Source organism: Dipodomys spectabilis, unplaced genomic scaffold (assembly GCF_019054845.1).
Source record: "Dipodomys spectabilis isolate Male_0828 unplaced genomic scaffold, ASM1905484v1 ptg000054l, whole genome shotgun sequence".
Taxonomy (NCBI): domain Eukaryota; kingdom Metazoa; phylum Chordata; class Mammalia; order Rodentia; family Heteromyidae; genus Dipodomys; species Dipodomys spectabilis.
Window position 1 is genome coordinate 10,418,198 of NW_024870731.1, and position 22,749 is coordinate 10,440,946.

General features: G+C 41.9%; 2 protein-coding genes across 2 annotated transcripts in view; one reads left to right on the forward strand and one right to left on the reverse strand.

Moving 5' to 3' along the window:
- Positions 1–1,643: 1,643 nt before the first annotated feature.
- On the reverse strand, positions 1,644–4,091 carry Dph3 (diphthamide biosynthesis 3). The gene is made up of 3 exons (XM_042679937.1): positions 3,879–4,091; positions 3,410–3,484; positions 1,644–3,123 (listed from the first exon to the last, which is right to left on the reverse strand). The coding sequence occupies exons 1-3, from the start codon at positions 3,984–3,986 to the stop codon at positions 3,058–3,060; spliced, it is 249 nt and encodes an 82-aa protein (XP_042535871.1). The 5' UTR covers positions 3,987–4,091; the 3' UTR covers positions 1,644–3,057.
- A 211-nt stretch (positions 4,092–4,302) lies between these two features.
- Oxnad1 (oxidoreductase NAD binding domain containing 1) overlaps positions 4,303–22,749 on the forward strand; it is a 39,030-nt gene continuing 20,583 nt past the window's right edge. Inside the window, exons 1-4 of the mRNA XM_042680135.1 lie at positions 4,303–4,554; positions 10,728–10,860; positions 14,787–14,913; positions 15,186–15,249. Coding sequence (XP_042536069.1) covers positions 14,795–14,913; positions 15,186–15,249 — 183 coding nt within the window. The 5' untranslated portion in view covers positions 4,303–4,554; positions 10,728–10,860; positions 14,787–14,794. The remainder of the gene's footprint in view (positions 4,555–10,727; positions 10,861–14,786; positions 14,914–15,185; positions 15,250–22,749) is intronic.

The following is a 22,749-nucleotide window of genomic DNA, read 5'->3' on the forward strand; positions in this document are numbered from 1 at the left end:
AAAATGTTTTACACGGCCACCATTTGTGGTGTTCTTTTGTTTTTTTTTTTTTCACTTCAAAAGTTATTCAAGTATAACTGCCACAGAAGAAAATAGTATTTGGAGTTAAAAGCTTGGGTTGAAATACCAAGTCTGATGAACAATAATTATGGTAGATGGCATTTCTTTTCAAAAATAGTCCTTCCCTGATGGGCACCGGTGGCTCACACCTGTAATCCTACTCATTGGGCTGAGATCTGGTAATCGTGATTCAAAGCCAGTGTAGGCAGAAAAGTCCATGAGACTATCTCCATTAAACCACCAAAAAGCTGGAAGTGGAGCTGTGACTAACGTGGTAGAATGCCAGCCTAAAAAAGCTGAGGGACAGCGCCCAGGCCCTGAGCTCAAGCCCAGTACCAGCACACATACAAATAAAATTCCTTCATTTCCTTCAATCCATCACCTCTATAAGATCATTTTATTTCCTTGCTTCTAGACTTAGGGCTTGGCTATATGACTTGTTTTGGTCAATGGAATGTTGGCAGCCATGATGCAAGCAGATTTGAAGTTTGCATGTGTGGTGTGAATGGGCACTGTACTTTTGACCCAATAGTCCACAGGCCAAGAAGAGGAACATGGGACCAGTTCCAGCCTGACCTGTACCTTTAAATCACCCTGCAATACACTTAATCAACAATAAGTGGGACTGGGAATGTGGCTTAGCAGTAGAGTGCTTGCCTAGCATACATGAAGCTCTGGATTTGATTCCTCAGTACCACATAAACAGAAAAAGCTGGAAATGGCCCTGTGGCTCAGTGGAAGAGTGCTAGACTCGAGCACAGAGAGGCTCAAGGACAGTGTCCAGGCCTGAGTTCAAACTCCAGGACTGGCCAAAAAAAAGAAAGAAAGAAAAAAGAAAATGACTTAAGTCTGCAGTGGTTGATAATGTAAGAATTCTTGATTGACACATTGGAAAAGACTTGTGTATTATTTCTGGGGCACCAATGTCTCAACCAGTAAGGAGATATCTCATCACATCAAGAATATGCCATATCCTTGCCCATGTAATTGTAACCCCTCTGTACAGTATTTTCACACACAAAAAAAAAGAATATGCCATATAATGTTCTAAGCACTTCTGGCACACAAATTTTTTTTTTTTTGGGTCCGGTCGTGGGGCCTGAACTCTGGGCCTGGGCGCTGTCCCTCAGCTCTTCAGCTCAAGGCTAGTACTCTACCACTTGAGCCACAGCGCCACTTCCGGCTTTTTTTCTTTTTGTTTATGTGGTGCTGAGGAATCGAACCCAGGGCCTCATGCATGAAAGGCAAGCACTCTACCACTGAGCCACCTTCCCAGCCCCACTGGCACACAAATTTTAACTTAGAAGTTCTTAGCCTCAAGTTGCATGCAACTGATCTGCTGCCAAGATAACCTACTTACAACAAAGTATGGTAGTACCTGCCCATAATTCCAGCATTTAATGCATAAAGGTGAGAGTTGAGGCCAGACTTGGCTATACCATGGGTTCCAGGCTACTTTGGGCTACACCATTAGACCCTGTCTCAAAGAAACCCCAAACAAACCCCCAAACAAAAAAAAATCTAAACAAATAAAGAGACCACTCCCTGCAAAAAGAAAAAAAAAAACGCAAACCACCAAAAAGTCCACTTGTATGTTTTAATTTAAACCTCCAACAAGTCAGTAAAACACATTTATCAAAATCAGGAAAATGAACACCCACATTCTAGCACACTATTTTCTAATAGTAGGAGCCATACCCCAAAACAACCTGCCAGATTAGTGAATTTTCACAAATCAAAGTTGTTTATAAAGGGAGCTTTCAATTTTCCATGTAAATGATTTTGATTTTTTCCTAATTTCAGCACTGCAGCCAAGGAAGATTGAGAGCCTAGCTTCATATATTTCTCTTTCTGCAGGTAGCATTTCTTGGCAGCTATGCACATCTGCTTTGGTTGCATGCTATGGAGCATATTGGATATGTCCTCACGGGTACATTTATTTAGAGCTCTCTCCCACTGTCAAAGTTATTCTCTGTTGTAGATGCTTAGTCTTTTAGTGATAACAACATAAGGCCATGAGATTTGGCATGCACTGCCACCAGCTGCAAAGATCTGCCATTAACCTCTACCGAAAGACTATTTCATCATTCTTATCAGTGTACAAAGAGCGAGGCATGGTGATGATCCATGTCTGAAATCCCAGGCTGAGGCAGGAGGATGACATATTTGAGACCAGACTCAGCTACATAGACCCGGGCTTCAAAAAAAATCAAATAAATAGAGATTCAGAAGTATTTCTCCTGATCTGGAAAAATCATTCAAGCATTTAATTTACTAAGTTTTCATGTTTCACTCCTCTGATCCATCTCTCTCCTTTGGCAGTTTTCCTTTTTATCTTGTCCTGACTTTCAAGGAACATGGAGTATTACAGACTCCATTTCTCTGATCATTTCACCTTAGATCTTTCTACTTTCATCACTAACTTGCCACTATGGAGAAATTGGGCCTACATTTTCTCTTTAACAGGACACTTGAACTATATGCATTAAGTGTTAGGAGACTGGCTTGGCAATGGAAATGGAGCAGCAGCCCCGATTAACATAGGATTTTCTTAGGGTTAGAATGACAGAGCTGATGTCAACTGTCAGACAAAGGGCTAATTTTAATAATCTTAATAGTTAAATAAAAAAATATAACTTCCTTTTAACTTTGGAGCTCTAATGACTGAGGTAGATAATGCTGTTATAATTAATGAATTAGGATGAAAATACAAAAGTGATAAAACTGAGAGGAAGCATTGATTTTTTTTTTTGAAATCCAAATGGATCAAGTATATTTCCAACTTACACTTCAAAGTTCTAAGCATGAAATCCAAGTCTAACATGTCATGAGCAGATCACTTTTCTAGTTGAAGATGAAACTGGCAGTTGTTAAAAGATCTACATTCCTGACAAGCCATAAAGCAGATGTCCCTGTAAAGAAGCCAGTAACTTTGTACTTGATATTTCCATCCTGGCTCATCACCAACTCTTTAGGACTTGGATTCTGAAGGTTTCTTCAGCATTTAACTAATTCTTTGTTGGCTGAAGGAGCTGGGATTGTTTCTCCACACATAAACTGATCCTAAGACCGAATGAGAAAAGACATTAACCACTCAGTTTCTTTGCCACAAAAGCATTAACATTATTTTCATTTTGTTGCAGAATCGTTCCATCTGTTATTTTTCAACTCCTATGTCACTTCATTCTTGTTGAAACAGTTAATATTAGCTCCAGAGTTGGAAGTGAATTTTAGTACTAAATTCATTACTTAAGTGTCTTAAAACATAGCCATCTTCTCTAGAGCAATCAGTAATAACCCAAGTTCCCCCCCTCTCCTCTCCCCTCCGGCTTTTCAATGTATCACTTACTTTGTCATAAATTACTTTTATAATAAGAGAACAGCTGGGACAGGTTGCCACTTCTTCCCCATTCTCCAAATCTTCCTATAATGAAATCAAACCACGTGGTCAGTATCACCTTCCCTTCACCTCTCCCATCCCTCGGTGGTGGCCTGCCTCTTCCAAGGATAGGTGGGAGCCCAAAGGATCTTGCCCGTTTGTTTTCCTCTCTAAGTGTTAGTGGGGGAAACACTAGGAACATTGGGCGACGCCCCTTCTCCTAAGAGATATCCCAGGAAGCAGCTTGGAGGCAGGACAAACATACAGAAGGTCAGAAAGAAGACCCCACTGCTTTCCTTTGCGGGGGGAGTGGCTCAGCATCAGGAAAACTGACAGGAGCGCCCCAGAGCCGCGAGGACGGCGGCAGGGCCAGGGATAACAACAGCGCGGCGAAACCCCGCGTGTTCCGGGGAGCTGCCGGGTGGGACCCCAAAGTTACTTTGGTGATGGAGAAGTTATCGCCACACGGGCAGGGGTAGAAATAGGTTTCCGAGTCCTCGTCATACTGGAAGTCTTCGATCTCCACCTCGTCGTGAAACACCGCCATGGTCACCAGGGTTGACCGGGAGTTGACGCTCCGTCCGTCGGTCTGCGCAGCACCGTCCCGGTAGGTCTACTGCGGTGGGCGCCGGCCCGGACCCGGCATCTTCGCCACGCCCACACCCTGGAACTACCGCTTCCGGCGCACAGGCGATGACGCGACGCCAGCCTCGCGGCCAAATGGGTGACCGGGGTACGGTCACGGTAGAGATGACGGAAGAGGGGCCGGAGACCTTGGAAAGATGGCACCGCTCCTTCCATTGGACGGCAGTGACCAATAGCACGGGAGGTTTGCGGCAGCTGCCTACGTCATCACATCGGGACCGCCGAAGCTTCCTTGCGCGGTGACGGAATTTGGCCGGCGTCCCTAACCGTGGTGTCTCCGGCGGCCTGATGGCTGCGCCAGGCAGCTGACCTTAGGGAGCCCAGAACCCGCGTTCGCCGGCCTCAGAGCGGGAGGGCGCCGCTTTTGCCCGTGGCGGGCGGCGACCGGAACGACCGTGCTGCTGCCTCTGCAGCCTTCCCTGTGCCGGAGGAGCTTCGCCTCGAGCTCAGGACGCGGTTCCTGGCTGCAGGTACCTCCGCGCCAAGGTTACCCCAGACACATTCAGGTTCCCTAAACCGTGCTGCTGAGAGGACCAAGACTAGAACGAGGGCGCGAGGCCTAGTCCTTCAAGTGGTCGGGCAGATGGCGTTGTTCGCCACCGTGATAGGCAGTAACTTTTTATCGTTGGACATTTGTTACGTTACCCGTAAGCCTCAAGTACAAGTCTGTGGCAGACCCTGGGGATTTAAGTTTCCGTTTTACTAGTATTTGACACTGAGTTGCAGAGAGTGACATCTTGACCAACATCACGTGTCTGGGAAAAATGAAGTGCCTGACGGTCTCCAAAAGTCCACCAAAACCAGCTTACCTATCCGAACCTAAGTTTCTCATGGGAGGAAGGGAGTCATAGGCAATGTTAGCTGCGTGAGGCCTCTTACTGCAGTTACAAAGTGGTTTGGCTAGAAAGTAGGGTTAGGTACCAAGGGTGTCGCTGTTTCTAGGCAGTCACTCATTCTCAGTAGAGAAGCAATGCCACGTAAATGATAAAACCCTGGGAAACAGTCTTGGTTCAGATCTGACTTGATTACAGTTGATCTCTGGGAATCAGACTCCCTCCTTTGGACTTTTCCCCTTCTTAACCATCTTTAGGGCCTCTACCGCTTAAATCATACTCCAGCCCTTTGGGCTTCAGCAAAAAAATTTTTTTTTGCTGGAGGGGTGGCGGTGATACTGGGGTTTGAACTCAAGGCTTCACACTTGCTAGGCAGGTGCTCTACCACTAGAGCCATGTCCCAAGACTTTTTGCCCTAGTTATTTTTGAGATAGGATCTCATCTTTTGCCCAGGGGGGCTTACAATGGGGTATGTTTCTTGTTTTATCTGGGATGACAGGATAGGCCACCATGCCCAGGAACTTTTTCATTTGGCTGACCTCGAATTGCAGTCCTCCCAAGTACTTAGGATTACGGGGGTGTGAGCCATTAGTGCTTTGCTGCTTTAGTAAGTTTTCGTATCTCGTCTTGTGTTTTTGCCTGGAGCCAGCCTCAGACTACAACTATGGCCTCCTAGATAGCTGGGGATCACAGGTGTGAAGCATCACTTTGCATACTGATAAAGATGGGGGTGTTGGTAACTTTTTGCCCCAGCTGTCCTCAAATTTTGATTCTCTTGTCGCGTCCCCATATCCCAACAGGTATCTGGGATTTCATAAGTGAGCTACCGTGTCTAGTCAATCTTTGTTTTGTTTTTTGTTTTGTAAGTCATGGGGCTTGAACTTGGGGCCTGGGCACTGTCCCTGAGCTCTTTTGCTCAAGGCTAGCACTTTACCACTTTGAGCCACAGTACCACTTCCAGTTCTCTGGTGGTTAATTTGAGATAAGAGTCTCATGGCCTTTTCTGTCTGGGGATGGGGTCTATTAGACTCTCATGTTTCCATCTTGTCTTCTTGCCCATCCCCCTTGTCTAGGTACATGCAGTTCCTCTAATAGTTCTCCTAAGTTTGACTTGTGTGGTGGTGAAGAAAATAGAACCATAGCGAAGCATGTGATGTAGGTTATTTGGCAAGGAGGAGAAGGTACATGTACTAGGAAATTACACTCTTGCTTGCTGGGTACTTCTACAGACATTGTTTTATTTAATCCTCTCAGCAATCCAGTGAGGTAAATGGGTATTGTGGAAATGGTAAAAGATGATTTATCTGAGATGTAACAGCAAAAATCAAGAAAGAGTCACACCTTACTTAGTTCAGTACTGCTGTTTCTGGACCAGACACTCTGCATACCAGTAAAGCTGTATCTCTCTTAGAAAGTAACATCTAGGAATTGAAACTGAAAGGTACCATGATTTCTCTGTACATGTACAATCTTTCAGGGCATTCTTGTATTCAAGTGCCTCTAGTGAGGCATTTTGGGTTTTTGTTTTTCTGACACCCCTTCTATCAGCAAGTTGTAGAGTTCTAATTCTGAAATATAGTCAATTGTCATCTACTTCTGCCATCCCTGGAGATGTTGTCCTAGCACAGTCTTAACACTGGCTCTCCTCACTAGATATTCTGCTTTCACTCTTGCCCCAGCTTAACCCATTCTTCATACATCAACTTGAGCAATGTTTAACAAATAACGGAGATCACATCCTTTGCCCATTGACTTCCCAGTGCCTTTAGGGTAAAGTCCTTAGCCTTCCCAAGGCTGTGAACTGTGTGATCCTGGACATGTCCTGATTGTTCAGCTTTATTTCATGTCTTGTCACCCACTCACACTTGCTTTGGCTCAGATAATGCTCCAGGCTTGTTTGTGTTTTTTTCTCCTCGAATATCTCTGCCTTTCCCCCCCTTTTTTTCTTTATTTTGCCTTCTACTAGCTAAGCAGGTGCTCTATCACCTAAGCCTAGCTTTTATTGGTTGAGATTATTCCTCTGCCACACCTTGAACCCAGATCCTCCTGTTCCCAAGTAGCTAGGAATCCCAGAATGAGCTATCCACACCTAGCTTCTACCACTGTACCTTTAATAGCTACTTCATGTCCTGGTCCCAGCCTAAGTGTCATCACTTCACAGGCCTTTCCTGATACTTCCTTCCCCCCTCTCCCACTTCGCTTCTGCTTGTTTTAAGTCACTCATCACAGGCTGTGATCATCCCCTGATTCAAGGGAATGCCAAGGGAATGTATCTCCAAGACCTCAAATAATACCTGGCACCCTGGAATTGTTGTGGGAACTCTACTTGTGGAGCTTCAATCAGTGTAATTAATCTTAAATTTGTTGCTTGCGTCAATTTGTTTTGCTACTTAGTTTTATTTAGAATTATAATTTTTTTCAGAAATTGAGTTTTGGTGAGATAGAGCTTGTGAGACAGCAGACATGATGGAATGTTTCTGTGGCTTTAGAGATTATTTAGTATATGTTGATCCGCTTTGGCTGATTAAATATTTTCACTGAAAAGAATAAACCTTGGTCATACAAAAGTGGATACTTCTTTTTTTTTTTCCTGGTCCTGGGGCTTGAACTCAGAGCCTGCACACTATCCTTGGGCTTCTTTTGCTCAAGGCTAGCACTCTGCCACTTGAGCTACAGTGCCACTTCCAGCCTTTTCTGTTTATGTGGTACTGAGGAATCGAACTCAGGGCTTCTTGCATGCTAGGCAAGCACTCTTCCACTAAGCCACATTCTTAGCCCCCCTTCCTTCCTTCCTTCCTTCCTTCCTTCCTTCCTTCCTTCCTTCCTTCCTTCCTTCCTTCCTTCCTTCCTTCCTTCCTTCCTTCCTTCCTTCCTTCCTCCTTTCCTTTTTTCTTCTTTCTCCTCCTCCTCTTTCTCCTCCTCCTCCTCCTTCTTTTTTAAAAGAAAAAACTACCAGGTGCTAGTGGCTCATACCTGTAATCCTAGCTACTCAGGAGGCTGAGATCTGAGGATCATGGTTCAAAGCCAGCCGCCTTGAGACTCTTATCTCCAGTTATCCAGCCAAAAGCCAGAAATGAAGCTGCGGCTCAAGTAGTAGAGCGCTATCTTTGGGCACAGAAAGCTCAGGGATTGCACCCAGGCCCTAGTTCAAGCCCCAAACCCGGTGTACGTGCGCGCATGTCCATGTACACTCACTAAAAAACAGAAAACAAACCTAATTCTAATTGGCACTTCAGTTTTGTAAACATGTGCTTTATTTGTCAGTAGGTGGCACTCTTGGTCATGATTACTGTTACAGAACAAGGGCTCAGTGTTTGAAAGAGAAGGGTATTTTTTGTTTTGTTGTTTGATTTTATTTTTTGGTACAGCTCCTGGAACTTGAACTAAGGGCCTGGGCTCTGTCCCTGAGCTTTCTGTGCTTAAGACTAGTGCTCTATCATTTGAGCCACAGCTTTTTTGGTAGTTGAGTAGAGATAAGAGTCTCGTGGACTTTCCTGCTGTGGCTGGCTTCAAGCCACCATCTTTAGATCTCAGCCTCCTGAGTAGCTAGGATTAAAGGCATGAGCCACTAGTGGCTGGTGAGAATGGCTTTTAATGTGAAGATGTCTTTTGTTTTTCAGTTGGGTTGCAAAGTAGAAGTACACAACAGCCACCCAAATACCCTATCACTAAGACTATTTTAGAAGTAATTATTGAAGTATTAATCAGCACAGTATTTCTGTGTTTAATTTTAACAGTTAGATTTGGCCTTACATGTCATACAGCCATGTTACTCTGGTCTTTGGCTATGTATGGTATTGCTTTCTTCAATGAATACAAGGTCAGAATGGGCAGAAACTAAACACAACCTTGGTGGCAGGTCTCAGGGATGGCCACCAGAGGGCAGGATGCAAATGCTATGGAAGGATGGACATCCTGAGTAGCGGGAGTTAAGATGAGCTAAAGAAGATGGACAAGGGAAGCAGGAAGAGAAATAGTGAAACCAGGAATGACAACATCAGGCCTAAGAATGATGGGAACCTCAAAGACAGCCTGGTACTGGCACAAAAACAGACCCGAAGACCAATGGAACAGAATAGAAGATCCAGAAATAAAACCACACCCCTACAGTCAGCTGATATTTAACAAAGGAACCAAAGACATACAGTGGAAGAAACACAGTCTCTTCAACTACTGGTGCTGGGAAAACTGGGCGGCCACATGCAGAAAACTAAAAGTGGACCCCAGCTTATCACCATGCACTAACATCAACTCAAAATGGATTAAAGACTTTAAGATCAAACCTGAATCTCTGAAACTCCTGCAGGACAGAGTAGGAGAGACACTTGAACTTATAGGCATAGGCAGGAACTTCCTGAACAGAGTCCCAGGGTCACAACAAATTGGAGAGAGACTCGACAAATAGGACTACCTTGAAACAAAAAGTTTCTGCACAGCTAAAGTCATAGCAACCAAGCTAGAAAGACAACCAACTAACTGGGAAAAAATATTTAGCAGCAATATATCAGACAAGGGGTTAGTATCTAGCATATACAGAGAACTCAAGAAACTAATCCCTCCCAAACCTAACAAACCAATTACTAAATGGGCAAGGGAACTAAAGAGAGACATCTTAGAAGAAGAGATAAAAATGACAAAGAAACACATGAGGAAATGTTCACTATCCCTGGTTGTGAAAGAAATGCAAATAAAGACAACCCTGAGATAACACTTTACCCCAGTCAGAACGGCCCACATCCTCAAGTCAGTCAACGACAAATGCTGGAGGGGATGCAGAGAAAGAGGAACCCTATTACACTGCTGGTGGGAATGTACATTTATACAACCACTTTGGAAAGCAGTCTGGAGGGTCCTCAAAAAGCTAAATATTGACCTCCTCTATGATCCAGCAATACCACTTCTAGGCATCTATCCTGAACAACAGGAACCAGGATAGAAGGACACATGCACCTCCATGTTTATTGCAGCACTGTTCACAATAGCCAGGATGTGGAAACAACCACAGATGAATGGATCCAAAAACTGGTATCTATATACACAATGGAATATTATGCAGCCATTAGTAAGGACAAAATAATGGCATTTGCAGGGAAATGGAGGGAACTAGAAGAACTCATGTTGAGTGAGGTAAGCCAAGAGCAAAGAGACAAATGGCACATGGTCTCCCTGATAAGTGAATTTTAAATTCAAAACATAAGGTGATATGACAAAGTTAACAAGACTTAAGAAACTTCCACTCATCAGGTCGAATCACCACTAAATAACACCATGCTGCTAATCACATATATGGTATATATGTGCACACTGGAGGGAAACCAGGAGGAGGACACAGAACTAGAGGGAATCAGGGAAAAACATATAACAGTGGGACCCATCAGCTGCACTTGGACATTGACCAAAATGAACTAAGCAACTCAATGGCAGCAATGGGAGGGAGGGAACAAGTGGGAAAGTGGGAACAGCTGACGCTATGCAAATGTACATATCACCTGATGTGGAAGAAATAACTGTATTGTCAAAGCTCATAGAACTCATAAATGTTATAGACCACGATAGAAAAAAAAAAGTAGTGTTTCTAATCAATGTTTTATAAATGGAAAGAATTTTAAATACCCAAAGAAATTCTCTAATAAATGCTTGCCTGCCTAAAAAGAAAAAAAAAAAAAAATGATGGGAACCAGGTAATTAAGAGAGTACTTGTGACGAGGACTGCTACTTGTAATCAGTCTTTTCATCTGCAGCTTAAACCTAGGAAGACTTTTCCAACTTCCAAAAACATCGTTCTTAACCTATTATCTCTAACATTGCAGGAACTTTATGAGAATTTCAGTATATGAAAAATGCTTCATTTCCTAAGTGGAATATATCCAGAGGTCTCAGCATAATACCAGGACCTACATATTTTCTGCCTGCTCCTTAGCCTTACACTTAATGACTTCTAAGGTAAGCTTTACCTTTTTTTCTTTCAGTGATATTAACATACCTTTTTTTTTTTGTTAAGCATATTCACAAAAGAAAAACTAGTTCTCTCTGAGGTGAAAGAGGCCATATGCCTTTTTTATTTACTAGAGAGAAAATAGCCAGTAGCATGATTATTCACAGTGCTGCCTCATACTCTGACAAGAAGAAAGACCTTTTGCTGGAGAGACTAGTTATGAAGGAGTGAGCTTCATTGCATTTGGTTTTGATAGAATGCATTTTGTCTAATTTACGTTACCACTATCTTTTTTTTTTTTCCATTTTCTTTCATTGCCTGCTAGAACTGATAGTCTTAGAGAGTGTCTGTTTTCTTCATGCCTGTATCACTAGAATGTAGGCCACTGCCTATTCATACTGGTTCTTAGTGACTATTTGTTAAGTGAAAAATTAAATTCATGATCCATGTGCTGGTGGCTCATGCCTATAATCCTAGCTAGTCAGGAGGCTGAGATCTGAGGATTGTGGTTTGAAGTTAGCCCCAGAAGGAAAGTTTGAGACTGTTGTCTCCTACTAACTACCAAAAAAGCCAGAGGTGGAGCTGTGGCTCAAGGGGTAGAGCACTAGCTTTGAGCAGAAAAGCTGAGACAGTACCCAGGCCCTGTGGTTAGGCTCCAGGACTGGCACCAAAGAAGAAAAAAATGTCATGAAGCTGGAAGCTGGTGGCTCATGCTAGTAATCCTAGCTACTTGGGGATGAAGATTGTAGTTCAACACTAGTCCTGCAAGAAAGCATGTGATACTCTCATCTGTAGTTAACTACCAAAAAGCCAGATGTTGAGCTGTTGCCCAGGTGGTAGAGCACCAGCTTTGAACAAAAAGACTAAGGGATGGTGCCCAGGGGCTTAATAAAATTAATAAATACTTCATTGTCTTGTCTATTTTCCTAACGTTAAAATTTATTACAGTTTATATAGTAAATTCCAAAGTGCTCAGGAAAAAAATGCTCATATACATGTTTACTTATTCTCGAGATCAGAGATCAGATGAGATCAGGGACGTCCAGGGTAGTAGGGCTGTCATTTTTACTTGTTCTCAAGGTCACTTATATTAGTGACCTTTCCTATCTTGGAAATGGCAGATATGACAATAAAGCTTATGTGGCTGTTTTAGGCAAAGAAGTACTTAAAGTTAGCATAACATAGGAGAAGCCAAAATTATTGTTGACTTCTAACCAGTGCTTTTCAGATAGTCCAATAATTTTAAGAAGTGAAGTGTCAGGGAACCTTTCTGTGTGTATTTTATTTTAACAAAGCCTCACCTCTTTTTTCCAGCCATATTGAGAATTGAACTGAGGTCCTTATGCTTGCCAGGCAGATGCTCTACTACTTACATCATTCCCTCAGTCCTTTTGTGTTAGTTATTTTTCAAATAGGGCTCTTGTTTATGCCCAGGGCAGCCTTGAACTGCTGTCTTCCTATTTAACCTTCCTGCATAGCTGATGACAGGTACACACTACCATTCTTATTACCCAAGTTTTATTAGGGTAGAGGTCTCAAGAACATTTTGCCTTGAACCATGATCCTCCATGGCTCCTGAGTAGCTGGGATTACAGGTGTGAGCCCCACTCCCAGCTTACTTTTTTTTTTTTTGTCGGTCTTGGGGCTTGAACTCTGGGCCTGGGCGCTGTCCCTCAGCTCTTCAGCTCAAGGCGAGCGCTCTACCACTTGAGCTACAGCGCCACTCCCGGTTTTCTGGTGGTTTATTGGAGATAGGAGTCTTACGGTCTCTCCTGCCCGGGCTGGCTTTGAACCGCGATCCTCAGATCTCAGCCTCCTGAGTAGCTAGGATTACAGGCGTGAGCCACCAGCGCCCGGCCCAGCTTATTTTTAACTTTTGGTTAAAGTATGCAGACAGAAAAGCACTTAGCTGCTAAAAGGACAGCTTGATAAATCTATTCAAAGTGAAAATAGGCATTCAGCACCAAGATTAGTGCTTTCACCAGCCACCTCTCAAGCATAACTGCTAACTGGATTTCTAACATCAGATATTTGTTTATCCTGTTTTGCACTTAAAAAAAAAAATCTTTTATCAGGCTGGGTGCTACTTAGAAAGCTGAGATCTGAAGATTGTGGTTTGAAGCCAGCCCAGGCAGGAAAGTCTGTGAGACTCTTATCTCCAATAAACTACTCAGAAAAAGCCAGAAGTGGCCCTGTGACTCAAGTGGTAGAGCGCTAGCCTTGAGCACAAAGAGGGTCAGGGACAGTGTGCAGATGAAAAAGAAAAAAGAAAAGATTTGTCAAAGAAAATGAATATTCTTTTGAGTCTGGCTTTTTTTTATTCAGTGTGATATTTGTGATATTCAGTTATTGCCTCTAATTGCAGTTTATTCATTCTCATTATTGGGTGGTAGGTATAACTTTGTGGTTATAACCTGTTTACTCTTTGAGTGGCCTTTTTGATAGTCATTATTTTGGGCTGTTGTGACTAGTATTACCATCTGTACTGGCTTTTAGTGTCTGGGAATTTTAAGCTTTTTATGTTTGGAAACCTGACTAAGTTTGTCTCTTGCATTTTATCTAACAAATACTAACAACTTACATGAAACTCTTAAAGTGGAATACAATTACCTTTTGACATAAAATCCTACTCTGTTAATAGTGTGAAATTTGTCATATCAATTTGGTTGGAGGTTTTGGGAACCACTAGAGAACATGAATATATGTCAGATGTCACATATGATGTTTAGTCCACAAGGGACCAAATATACGTCCCATAAAATTATAATGGAGATGAAAACTTCCTATTGCCTAATGACATTGGCCATAACAGCATAACTGGTGTTTGTGGTGATGCCAATATGAACAAACCTGTACTGCTAGTCATGTAAAGTATAGTACAGGTGGACACAGTATTTCAGTACTCTCAGCTACTCAGGAAGTTGGGTAATGAGGGAGGATTTTGGTTTCATGCCAGCCCAGGCAAAAAGTTCTCAAGACTCCATCTCAGCCAATAAAATTGGGAGTTATGGGGTATGTATCCCAGTGCTCTGGAAGCATGAATGGAAGATTGTGATCTACATCAGCCCAGGTGTAAACAAACATAAGACTGTATTCAAACAATGACTAAAGCATAAAGGGCTGAGGCTGTGGCTCAAGTTGTATAGAATCTGCTTGCATGAGACCCTTAGTTCATGCCTCATCTCTACCCCCCCAAAAAAGGCATAATAATACATGGCACATAATACTTGATGAATAATTGTGTACTGTTTTTCATTATTTTAGGACATACTTCTTTTGCTGATAGTCTACTGTAAAGCAGTTTTCCATATCATACCAGCAGCATCTCACACATGCTTTTTTTTTTTTTTTTCTTTTTTTGGGTCCGGTCGTGGGCCTTAGCTCTGGGCCTAGACAGCTCTTGAGCTGTCCCTCAGCTCAAGGCTAGCGCTCTACCACTTGAGCCACAGCACCACTTCTGGCTTTTTTTTTCTGCTTATGTGGTGCTGAGGAATCGAACCCAGGGCCTCATGCATGCAAGGCAAGCGCTCTACCATTGAGCCACCTTCCCAGCCCCTCACACATGCTTATTGTGTTTTTTGATCACCTCAAAAGGCCATGTTGAATAATTAACCTATACCATCTAGGTTTGTATAAGTACACTGGATGGAATTTGCCCAGTGATGAGTTTGCCTAATGAAGCAGTTCTCTAAATCCATCTCTGTTGATTGTTAGTAATGCATGACTGTATTTGATAGTGGCCACTATGTATTTAAGTCCTGTGCGTGTGTGTCAATCACCTCTGAACACTGCCAGCAATCTTGCCAGGTAAAGGCAGGCCCTGCTTGCTTTGTAACAGCACAGAAATTCACACTCTTTTCACTAATTGCTAAAATGGTCTTATTTCTCTACTTCTTCTGAAAATGATGTTAAATTTCAGTTTTATGTTTGCCAGGAAGCACCATGGCCTGTGCTGCCATGTTGATTCCCAGGTTATTGCGAGGCTCTGTTGGTGCCATTTGCACTCAGTCTGCTTTGTGGAAGTTGACATCCAGCACTTTGCGTCACCTTGCTCAAACCAGGTGAGTGATAAGCCTGAAGTGTCATGTTAGGTTGATTTTCAGAGGTCTGACCAGCAGATAGTTCTGGGAGGCTTGCCAAACACTCAAAAGAAGCAATAGACTGGCTTCAGTATGCATACCACCACAGCTTGTTAAATTTTAGTTAGTTGTACTAATTTTCCCTGGCTGTTTTGCATAATATTATACCTTTGAATAACCCATGACATTACAGGGAAAACTAATCTTATGTTTTTAGAGGGTAATACTTAACCTAATTTTACTTTTTATTAAAGCGTAATGAAATCCAAAAGGAAAACTGATCACTTGGAGAGAACTGCGAGTGTCATTCGGCAGGAGGTTTGTAACTTTGGGGCCGGGCAGGGTTGCGTGGTTGGACAGTTTGCACACTGGCTTAAGGGAGAGGCATTGGTTGAGGCTGGTCCCTTTGAAGGACAGAGACAGTAAATTTATTTTTTTGTTCTGAGATTTTCTAACAGAAGACAATTTAAGATGATAGAGAAGTACTGAATCTTTTTCCTTTAAGCATGGTGAATGAATTAATTTTTGGTGAGGGAATGTAGCAGCAGTCAAGAGAATTGTCCTTACAGGTATGATGCTTAGGGTTATATTTTAGAGCTGACATTTTCTTTTTCTCCCTTCCCCCCCCTTTTTTTTTTTGGCATGTCTTACTCATCTTTAGTCATCCTCAGAACCACTTCCTATTTCATGAAGGGAACACTAACATCTGAGGAGAAAAGTGGATGAGCTCTTGTTGCCCTTCCCAAGCACAGATTTTTCTCATCATACTCAGATTGTAGAAACTTGACACCTGCAGGGGTGTCAAGGGCTGGGCAGTAAAGGATCCTCACCCTTACTTCAGTGAGTAATGCCATTTTCACTTAAAGATATAATCTGAATATTTAACTTTGCTTTTTTGACTTGTTTCACACTTACTCAGATATAGTTAGATTCATGAGCTTAGTCTATTTAAGCTAATCGTTTAAAAATATGTTTTTTATATATACATAAAATGATTAGAAATTGTATTGTTCTGGTATTTTAACTTAATGGATTAATAGGAAGAGACAATAGGAGATGTATTGTTTAAGTCCTACTTTTAAAACTAATTCTATTTTCAGAAAATTGCTCTGGAACTGATTTGGCTTTAAGTTGACTTTTTTTAAAGTCTATGAAATTAGCTCATCAGAGAAAGTATATAGTTGTATAGGAAATTACATTTTCCTCATTGATTATAAATCTGAAAATACTTTGATTTGCTTAGCATACAAAAATACCGTGTAAGGATTATTAGGATTTCCTCTTGAAAAGTTAAAAGCTTGTACTGTACTATTGCCTGTATTATTTTGAGGCAGGAAAATACAACAGGTTTTGGCAAATTTTGTGTAAGGGGCCAGCTAGTAAATATTTTCAGCTCTGTGGGTCATGTCTCATTTATAGCTTCTAGATTCTGGTGTGAAAACAGCTGTAACAGTATATAAACAAATGAGTGTGGTTGTCCCAGTAAAATTTGTTTTTACCTAGACACTCGGATCTGGCCTAGAGGTAACAGTTGCCAGTCTGTCTATTAGGATAGTCATCTCAGGATTTAGGACAAAAATATTGGGACTTTTAGGGGGTTATTTTGATCTAAGTTTAGGACAAAGCAAGTTAATGTAAAATTGACAGCATGTAGAGGTAAGAATCTTAGCTTCTTAGTAATCAGAAAATTACAGGGTTAAATTTCTGTTCCTGTAGGAAGAATTTCCTAATTTAATTTCTTTTCCTCTGGTTTCTAATTTTTACTCTCCCAAGTAGAGTGAGCACTGAGAGATAGTAGGAATTGGATGTTTTCTGGGAACACTGTCTTAGTGTATGGCATTAAGATCTCTCCAGAGGGCACTATTATCCACAGACTAGGAGCTTGTCCTTACTGAACAGACCTGCAGGCTGGACCAGGACAGAACTAGACCAGTTCCTCTCAGTGTTAGCCAGTACAAAGCTCCTATGTATCATTTGCTCTTCAGGTCAAGTCCAGCAGGTAGCCTAACAATAGGATACCTTCTACATTGTACAAAAGATGGAATGAATGTGGTCTAGGATATGTCTTAGGGACTTTCCTAGAGTCAAGCAAGCTGCAGCTTAAAATTCTCTCCAGGCTCAAGACCTTGTGGTCTCCTCCCAAGTGGATAGAGAATGGAACAATCACTTACCAAGAAGCAACCTTTCAGTATCAGGCATTGTATCTCCTCTGGCAGACTTAAGAATGCCCATTTTATGATCTTAGTGCTTTTTTCATGAACTATAAATATAAGCAGTCTGAGGTCATGCTGATGAGGAAACTGGGCTGTGAAGAGAATGACATTTAATGTGCTCAAGTTCGGATTTTTTTCCTAAAGGATTGAAGAATAAGTCGGGGTAACCTTAGAAATGTCAAGAAGATAAGAGTAGATATATTTTAAAGCAGTAAGCATTGTTCAAGCAAGAGTGATATTTTATTGGATGGGTCATTTTGTACTTGTCCTCAGCAGGATTGGTCCACTGAGCAAGATACACTATGTCCATCAGTTTTGTGGGACCATTTGGCAATGAATGATTCTAATTAGATCATTCCTATGCATTCATTTATTTGGAAATATGCCAGCCACCATGCTAGGTACTGGGCATTGAAAGTGCTAGACAAGCCATAGTCCTCAGGTTTTTAGTGGAGCTCTAGTCCATAGAAACTGATTTTGTGCACTTAATTGATTTTGGAAAAGCTAATTCTGTTTCACTGGTACTGTTACTTTTATCCTACAGTGTCTTATGTGTATTGTTGCCTTTCTGTTTACAAAGCTTCTAATTCCACAGTAGATTGGTATGTGATTCTTATAGCCATGTTGGGAATGAGGTATAGCATTCCTATTCTCGCTTCACTGATGGGGGAATTAAGATGCAGAGATTTTGACAGGACCATCCTGCATCCTGATGTGACTGAGGTAGTACTAGTGTGTGCCTTTCGTTCCTAGTGTGATCATCAAGAGCGCTTTTACTTTGAAATTGTCCTTTTAAAAAAATTTTTTTTATCCTAACTCATAGCTTTGACTGAAGTTTAAAGGACCTGTTCAATAAGGGAAGGACTCAGCCCATCACCTCGGGTCTCTGATAATCAAATCAGTTTTTATTACAACAAAAGACTATCACTTGGTTTAATTGAGCATTGTGGAGAATTACTGATGACACAGTGGTTAGTTAGTAAAGCCAAAGGGCTGGTCTCCTGGGCCAGAGACCTTCAGAGACACTGGTTCTCAGCATTGATCTTTCAGTACTCAACGGTGTGCTTGACCAGGGTTTTGTTGAGGTGTGGGTTTGAGTGGGACGGGCTGCATAGTTGGAGAGTAGACTATGTCCACATTTAACTGCACAATTTTCTGCCTTTTGAGGGGATTTTGTGCTTCCGTGTGAGGAAGGGATGTGTCTTTTTTTCTCAGGAGTTGTAATCTTCACCATATTGTCCCCAGTGACAAAACAGGCTGGGGCACCCGTTATTTAGTGGTAGTTATAGGAACTCGAGAGAGATTAGGTCACTGCCTCTGGGAGAAACACCCAGGGAGGGACAGTCTGATGGCCTGGCAGCTAGACTGGCTCATTGGAGCGTACAACTCACTTCAGAGAGTGAGAGCCTGCAAAGAAAAGGAGGCTCCTTGGAGGAAGGGGCTGCCATACTGCAGGCACACAATACTTGCTTTTGGATAGAATGTGCATGCACTAATCCTAGCTTGGTAGCAGATTTACTTAAATGAATTGCTTTGTGCAGAGGAGTGGTAGTGATAGCCATCTTAAAGGTGAGGTGATGGGATGTTGTTCATACAGACAGAAACTATGTAAAATGAGAATGTTGCCTGCACTGCTGCTACTTGCTTATACCTGGGGCAGACCTGTGGAGTTGCAGTCACTATAATGCAGTATGTGGCAGAGTGTGACCTCACAGAAGTGAAGCTCTTTTCCTTCTTTCTCCAAAGCGACCCAGTCAAGTGCAGTGAATCCTCATTCATTATACATGGTACAATGAATATACTAGCCCAGTTTAGGTACTGGTACTAAAGCATTATGCTGAATGTTTAGTTATACTGCGATATGTCTTGCGGGCAAGCCAGATGAGGTCAGATGTAAAAGAACTGTGAAGGAAATAAAACAAGGTTATGGGAGGAAAGACTGGCTGGGGGCAACAGTGCCATCTAAATCTGTACTTAATACTTGAGCTGAGACTTGGATAAAGAAAAGAGCTAGCCATGCATCTAGAATTCTGGCAGCCTGACTAGGATGCCAGGGTTTTGAGGCAGGAAGAAGGCTGGTGTATTTAGGGGAGACTGATGTAAGAGAGGATGATAGATGACCAGGCTGTATACACGGTTGTTCTTGAATAAGGAGTTGGAATTTATTCTGGGGATAATGGAAGGCTTAGTCAGGGAAGTGAATGATATTTTCATTTTAAGTGAGATATGTTTGTTTGGCATAAACTGAGCTTTTGTTGTGCTTTGGCCTTAAGTTGGAAGCTGTTACCATAGTCATAGGAGAGGTGCTGGTGGTGAGGATGGAGAGTGGTAGTTGGGGTTCATGCATGGAGAGAAGAAAGCAACATGCTTTCTAGGTTTCACAGCTGAAGAATCTGATAGGTAAAGATGCAGTGGTGGTGGCAAATACTTGCTGAAATGGAGAAGGGTGGGGAAGTGGCTAGCTTTGGAATAATCTGGAGTGGGGTTGGGGCTTGCTGGTGGAATAACAGATGAAACAAGGTTAGCCATGTGTTTTAGCAGCTCATATCTACTGTTGAACTTGAGTCATAAGAGAAGATGGGTGTATTTAGCAATTTTAACTAATTTTATGTATGTTTAAATTTTTCTTTTTTTAAATTTTTTATTTTATTGTAGAGGTGGGGTACCGAGGGGCTACAGTTACATCAGTCAGGTGATGAGTACATTTTTTTTTTTTTTGGGGTCCATTGGTGGGGCCTGAACTCTGGGCCTGGGCGCTGTCCCTCAGCTCTTCAGCTCAAGGCTAGCGCTCTACCACTTGAGCCACAGTGCCAAGTTTTCCGGCTTTTTTTTTCTTTTTGCTTATGTGGTGCTGAGGAATCGAACCCAGGGCCTCATGCATGCAAGGGAAGCGCTCTACCACTGAGCCACCTTCCTAGCCTGTATGTTTAAATTTTTCTATAATAAAAGGAAAGATATTTTAGGAAAAATAGCTTTGGGATAGTTTGAGGTGGTTGAAGGGAGTCTATGCTTTGTCATTTATTTTTCCCTGGGACAAATAAGGAATATATTTTGAGGTGGAAATTCAGATCAGCGGCTGTGTGTGTGAATTTGACATTCACTGGTGAAAATGAGGCCTAAGACTGAGAGGGGGTGGAGAGGAGGGCCCAGGTCTCAGCCCTGCTTGGGTCAACAATTAGAAGACAAAGAGACAGAAGAGAGAGGAGTGGCAGTAGGCTGGAGGAAAGTCAGCCTCTGGTTGAGCCCAGGAGAAAGTAGTGGGAGAAGGTGAGGGTGGCTAGCTCTGTTGGATTGTGCTAAGGGATCCTGTCTGGATTTACCACAGAAGCTGCCTGGAGTACATTGCTAGACACTGGAGGCCTGACTGGGGTGAGTTGGAAAGAGAATAAGAGATTAGAAAGTGGAGGTAGAGGTAAAAGGATCTTGAGTTTGAGGCTAGCCTGGAAAAACAACAACAAAATGGAGTCAGAATCCTACCTAGCTCTTGACATGCTTTGATAGGAATAGGAGCAGAGAAATGAGGTGACAGCTGAATGAGAGACCTGTTTGTTGCATTTTAAGAAACACCAAAACACCCAAGTTCTGGATTCAGATCTGTTTTGGTACTTACTAGATCTGGGATCTCAAATTACCTTGTGTAAAAAAAAAAGGATAAATAACAGTCGGCTTTTGGGCCATTGTGGAGAGTGAATGAATGAATGAATACATACATGTGAAGTGCCTGGCATGCAGTTGATAAGTGCTGTCAGTAAGCATCTGAGATGGGAAATCCTATAGCTTACCCACATTCTTTTATTTTTCAAATGTCATACTGGGGTTTGAACTCAGACCCTGGATACTGTCCTTCAGCAATTTTGCTCAAGGATAACACTCTGCCACTTGAGACCAATTTGAACGTCTGGCTTTTTGGTGGTTAATTGGAGATAGAGTCTCATGGACTTTGCAGTCTGGGCTATATTTGAACATAGATCTCAGATCTTAACCTCCTGACTAGCTAGCATTACAGGCTTGAGTGTACCAAGCATCACTCAGGTTCTGATGAGAGGACAGGGCAGGGGTAATTCAGGAGAGGACAGTTGCTGGAGTGAAGCCCAAGAAGGATAGCCCAGGTGAACAGGTAGCCTTTAGTAGGAGTAAGATGTCAACTATCATGCTAGGACATAGTGTTGATGAACATCATCCACTGAAGTAAAATTGATTGTTAACAATTTGTCCTTTTCCCTCCCTCATTCCCTTCCTCCTTCTCTTCCTTTCCTCCTACCCCCTTTTTCTTTTTTCTTTATTTTCTTAAGACAGAGACTCACTATATAACCCAGGCTTGCCTAGAACTTACTATATAGCCCAGGCTGACCTTGAACTTGTGATCTTCTCATACAGTTTGTCAGTAACTTATTCAAGTAAAATTGACTTAAAAGAATTAGGTTCCTCCGTGCCAGGTCGGGATTCTGGACATTTAATAATTTCTCTGGGTCTTGGTGTGCTCATGTGTAAAGTGGCATACTATTTCAATAATAGTTTCCTTCAACTCTGAAATTCTCTGAGCCCTAACTATAATTTTTTTAGGTTATCTCTGAAACCGGCTTGGCTTAAATGTATTTAGCCCAGAAAGTGAATAAATAGGAGTGAAAATAGGGGAAGCCAGTTAGGTTTCCAAAGATCTATTTCTTGAATGATATCTGCATCAGCAGTATCATTCAAAATATCCCATATAAAACCAGCTTTTTAAAATAAATGAGATGGAATTTCCTTTTACTTGCTGACTTGGTAGAAGTATTAAAGTATACCAGTAGAAGTTGGCAACTGTGTTGCTATTTTATTGGAAGAGTCTAAATGTTATTTTATGGAGAACTTCATTTCCTGCCATGTGTTTTAACTTAGGATGTGGCTAGTTGTGTTTTGGTCATGGAATCTTTTGATCCATTAACTATAAAAGCAAGTACAATGTTAAAACATATAGTTTGTCCATTATGTTTTACTTACTCAGTAAGAGTGAAGAAGGAATGCTGTATGGTAAGAATCACAATTCTAGATCGTAGTTATCTGAACTAGTTTCAAAACAAACATGGGCCCATGGAGACATTTAATTTATGTTTTAAATACACATGGCTAGACATCTTTATATACTAGGTGGCATTAAGCAGTATGTAAACAGTCTTTAAAAATCATGAGTTATGCTAGGCATTTTGGGTTTCAGTTACAGTAGTTTTGTCTAGACTCTTAGGATGAATAGCATTATGTACATAGCTGTTTTAATACTAAAGGACATAATAATTCATATGGGAATGATTTTTGGTCACAGACATTATCTAAATGAAAATATGGCTTAATAGGAAGTTTAACTTTTTTTCCTTTACCTTTCTTTGATATAAGAGACCATTTGGCCAGCAGAAGCAGATACCAGTTCCAATGAAGGAGGTCTTGCCCCCTCTGACTACTCCCACATTTCTTAAAAGAATCTGGATTTTCTCTGGTGTCTTTCTCATATCCCCTTTTTAAAAGCAAAAAAATGCTCCTGAACTTCTACTGACCTTAGTTTGTAAACTGTTTTTAAGGACTATTTTGCAGGTGCTTATTGAGCCCGATGGGGTCCTGGGCTTGATTGAAG

Coding starts and splice junctions, on each gene's coding strand:
- Dph3 (XM_042679937.1), bottom strand. CDS start 3,986: ATGGCGGTGTTTCACGACGAGGTGGAGATCGAAGACTTCCAGTATGAC. Junction 3,485..3,878: donor ATAACTTCTCCATCACCAAA/GTAACTTTGGGG, acceptor ATTTCATTATAG/GAAGATTTGGAGAATGGGGA. Junction 3,124..3,409: donor TAAAAGTAATTTATGACAAA/GTAAGTGATACA, acceptor ATTCGGTCTTAG/GATCAGTTTATGTGTGGAGA.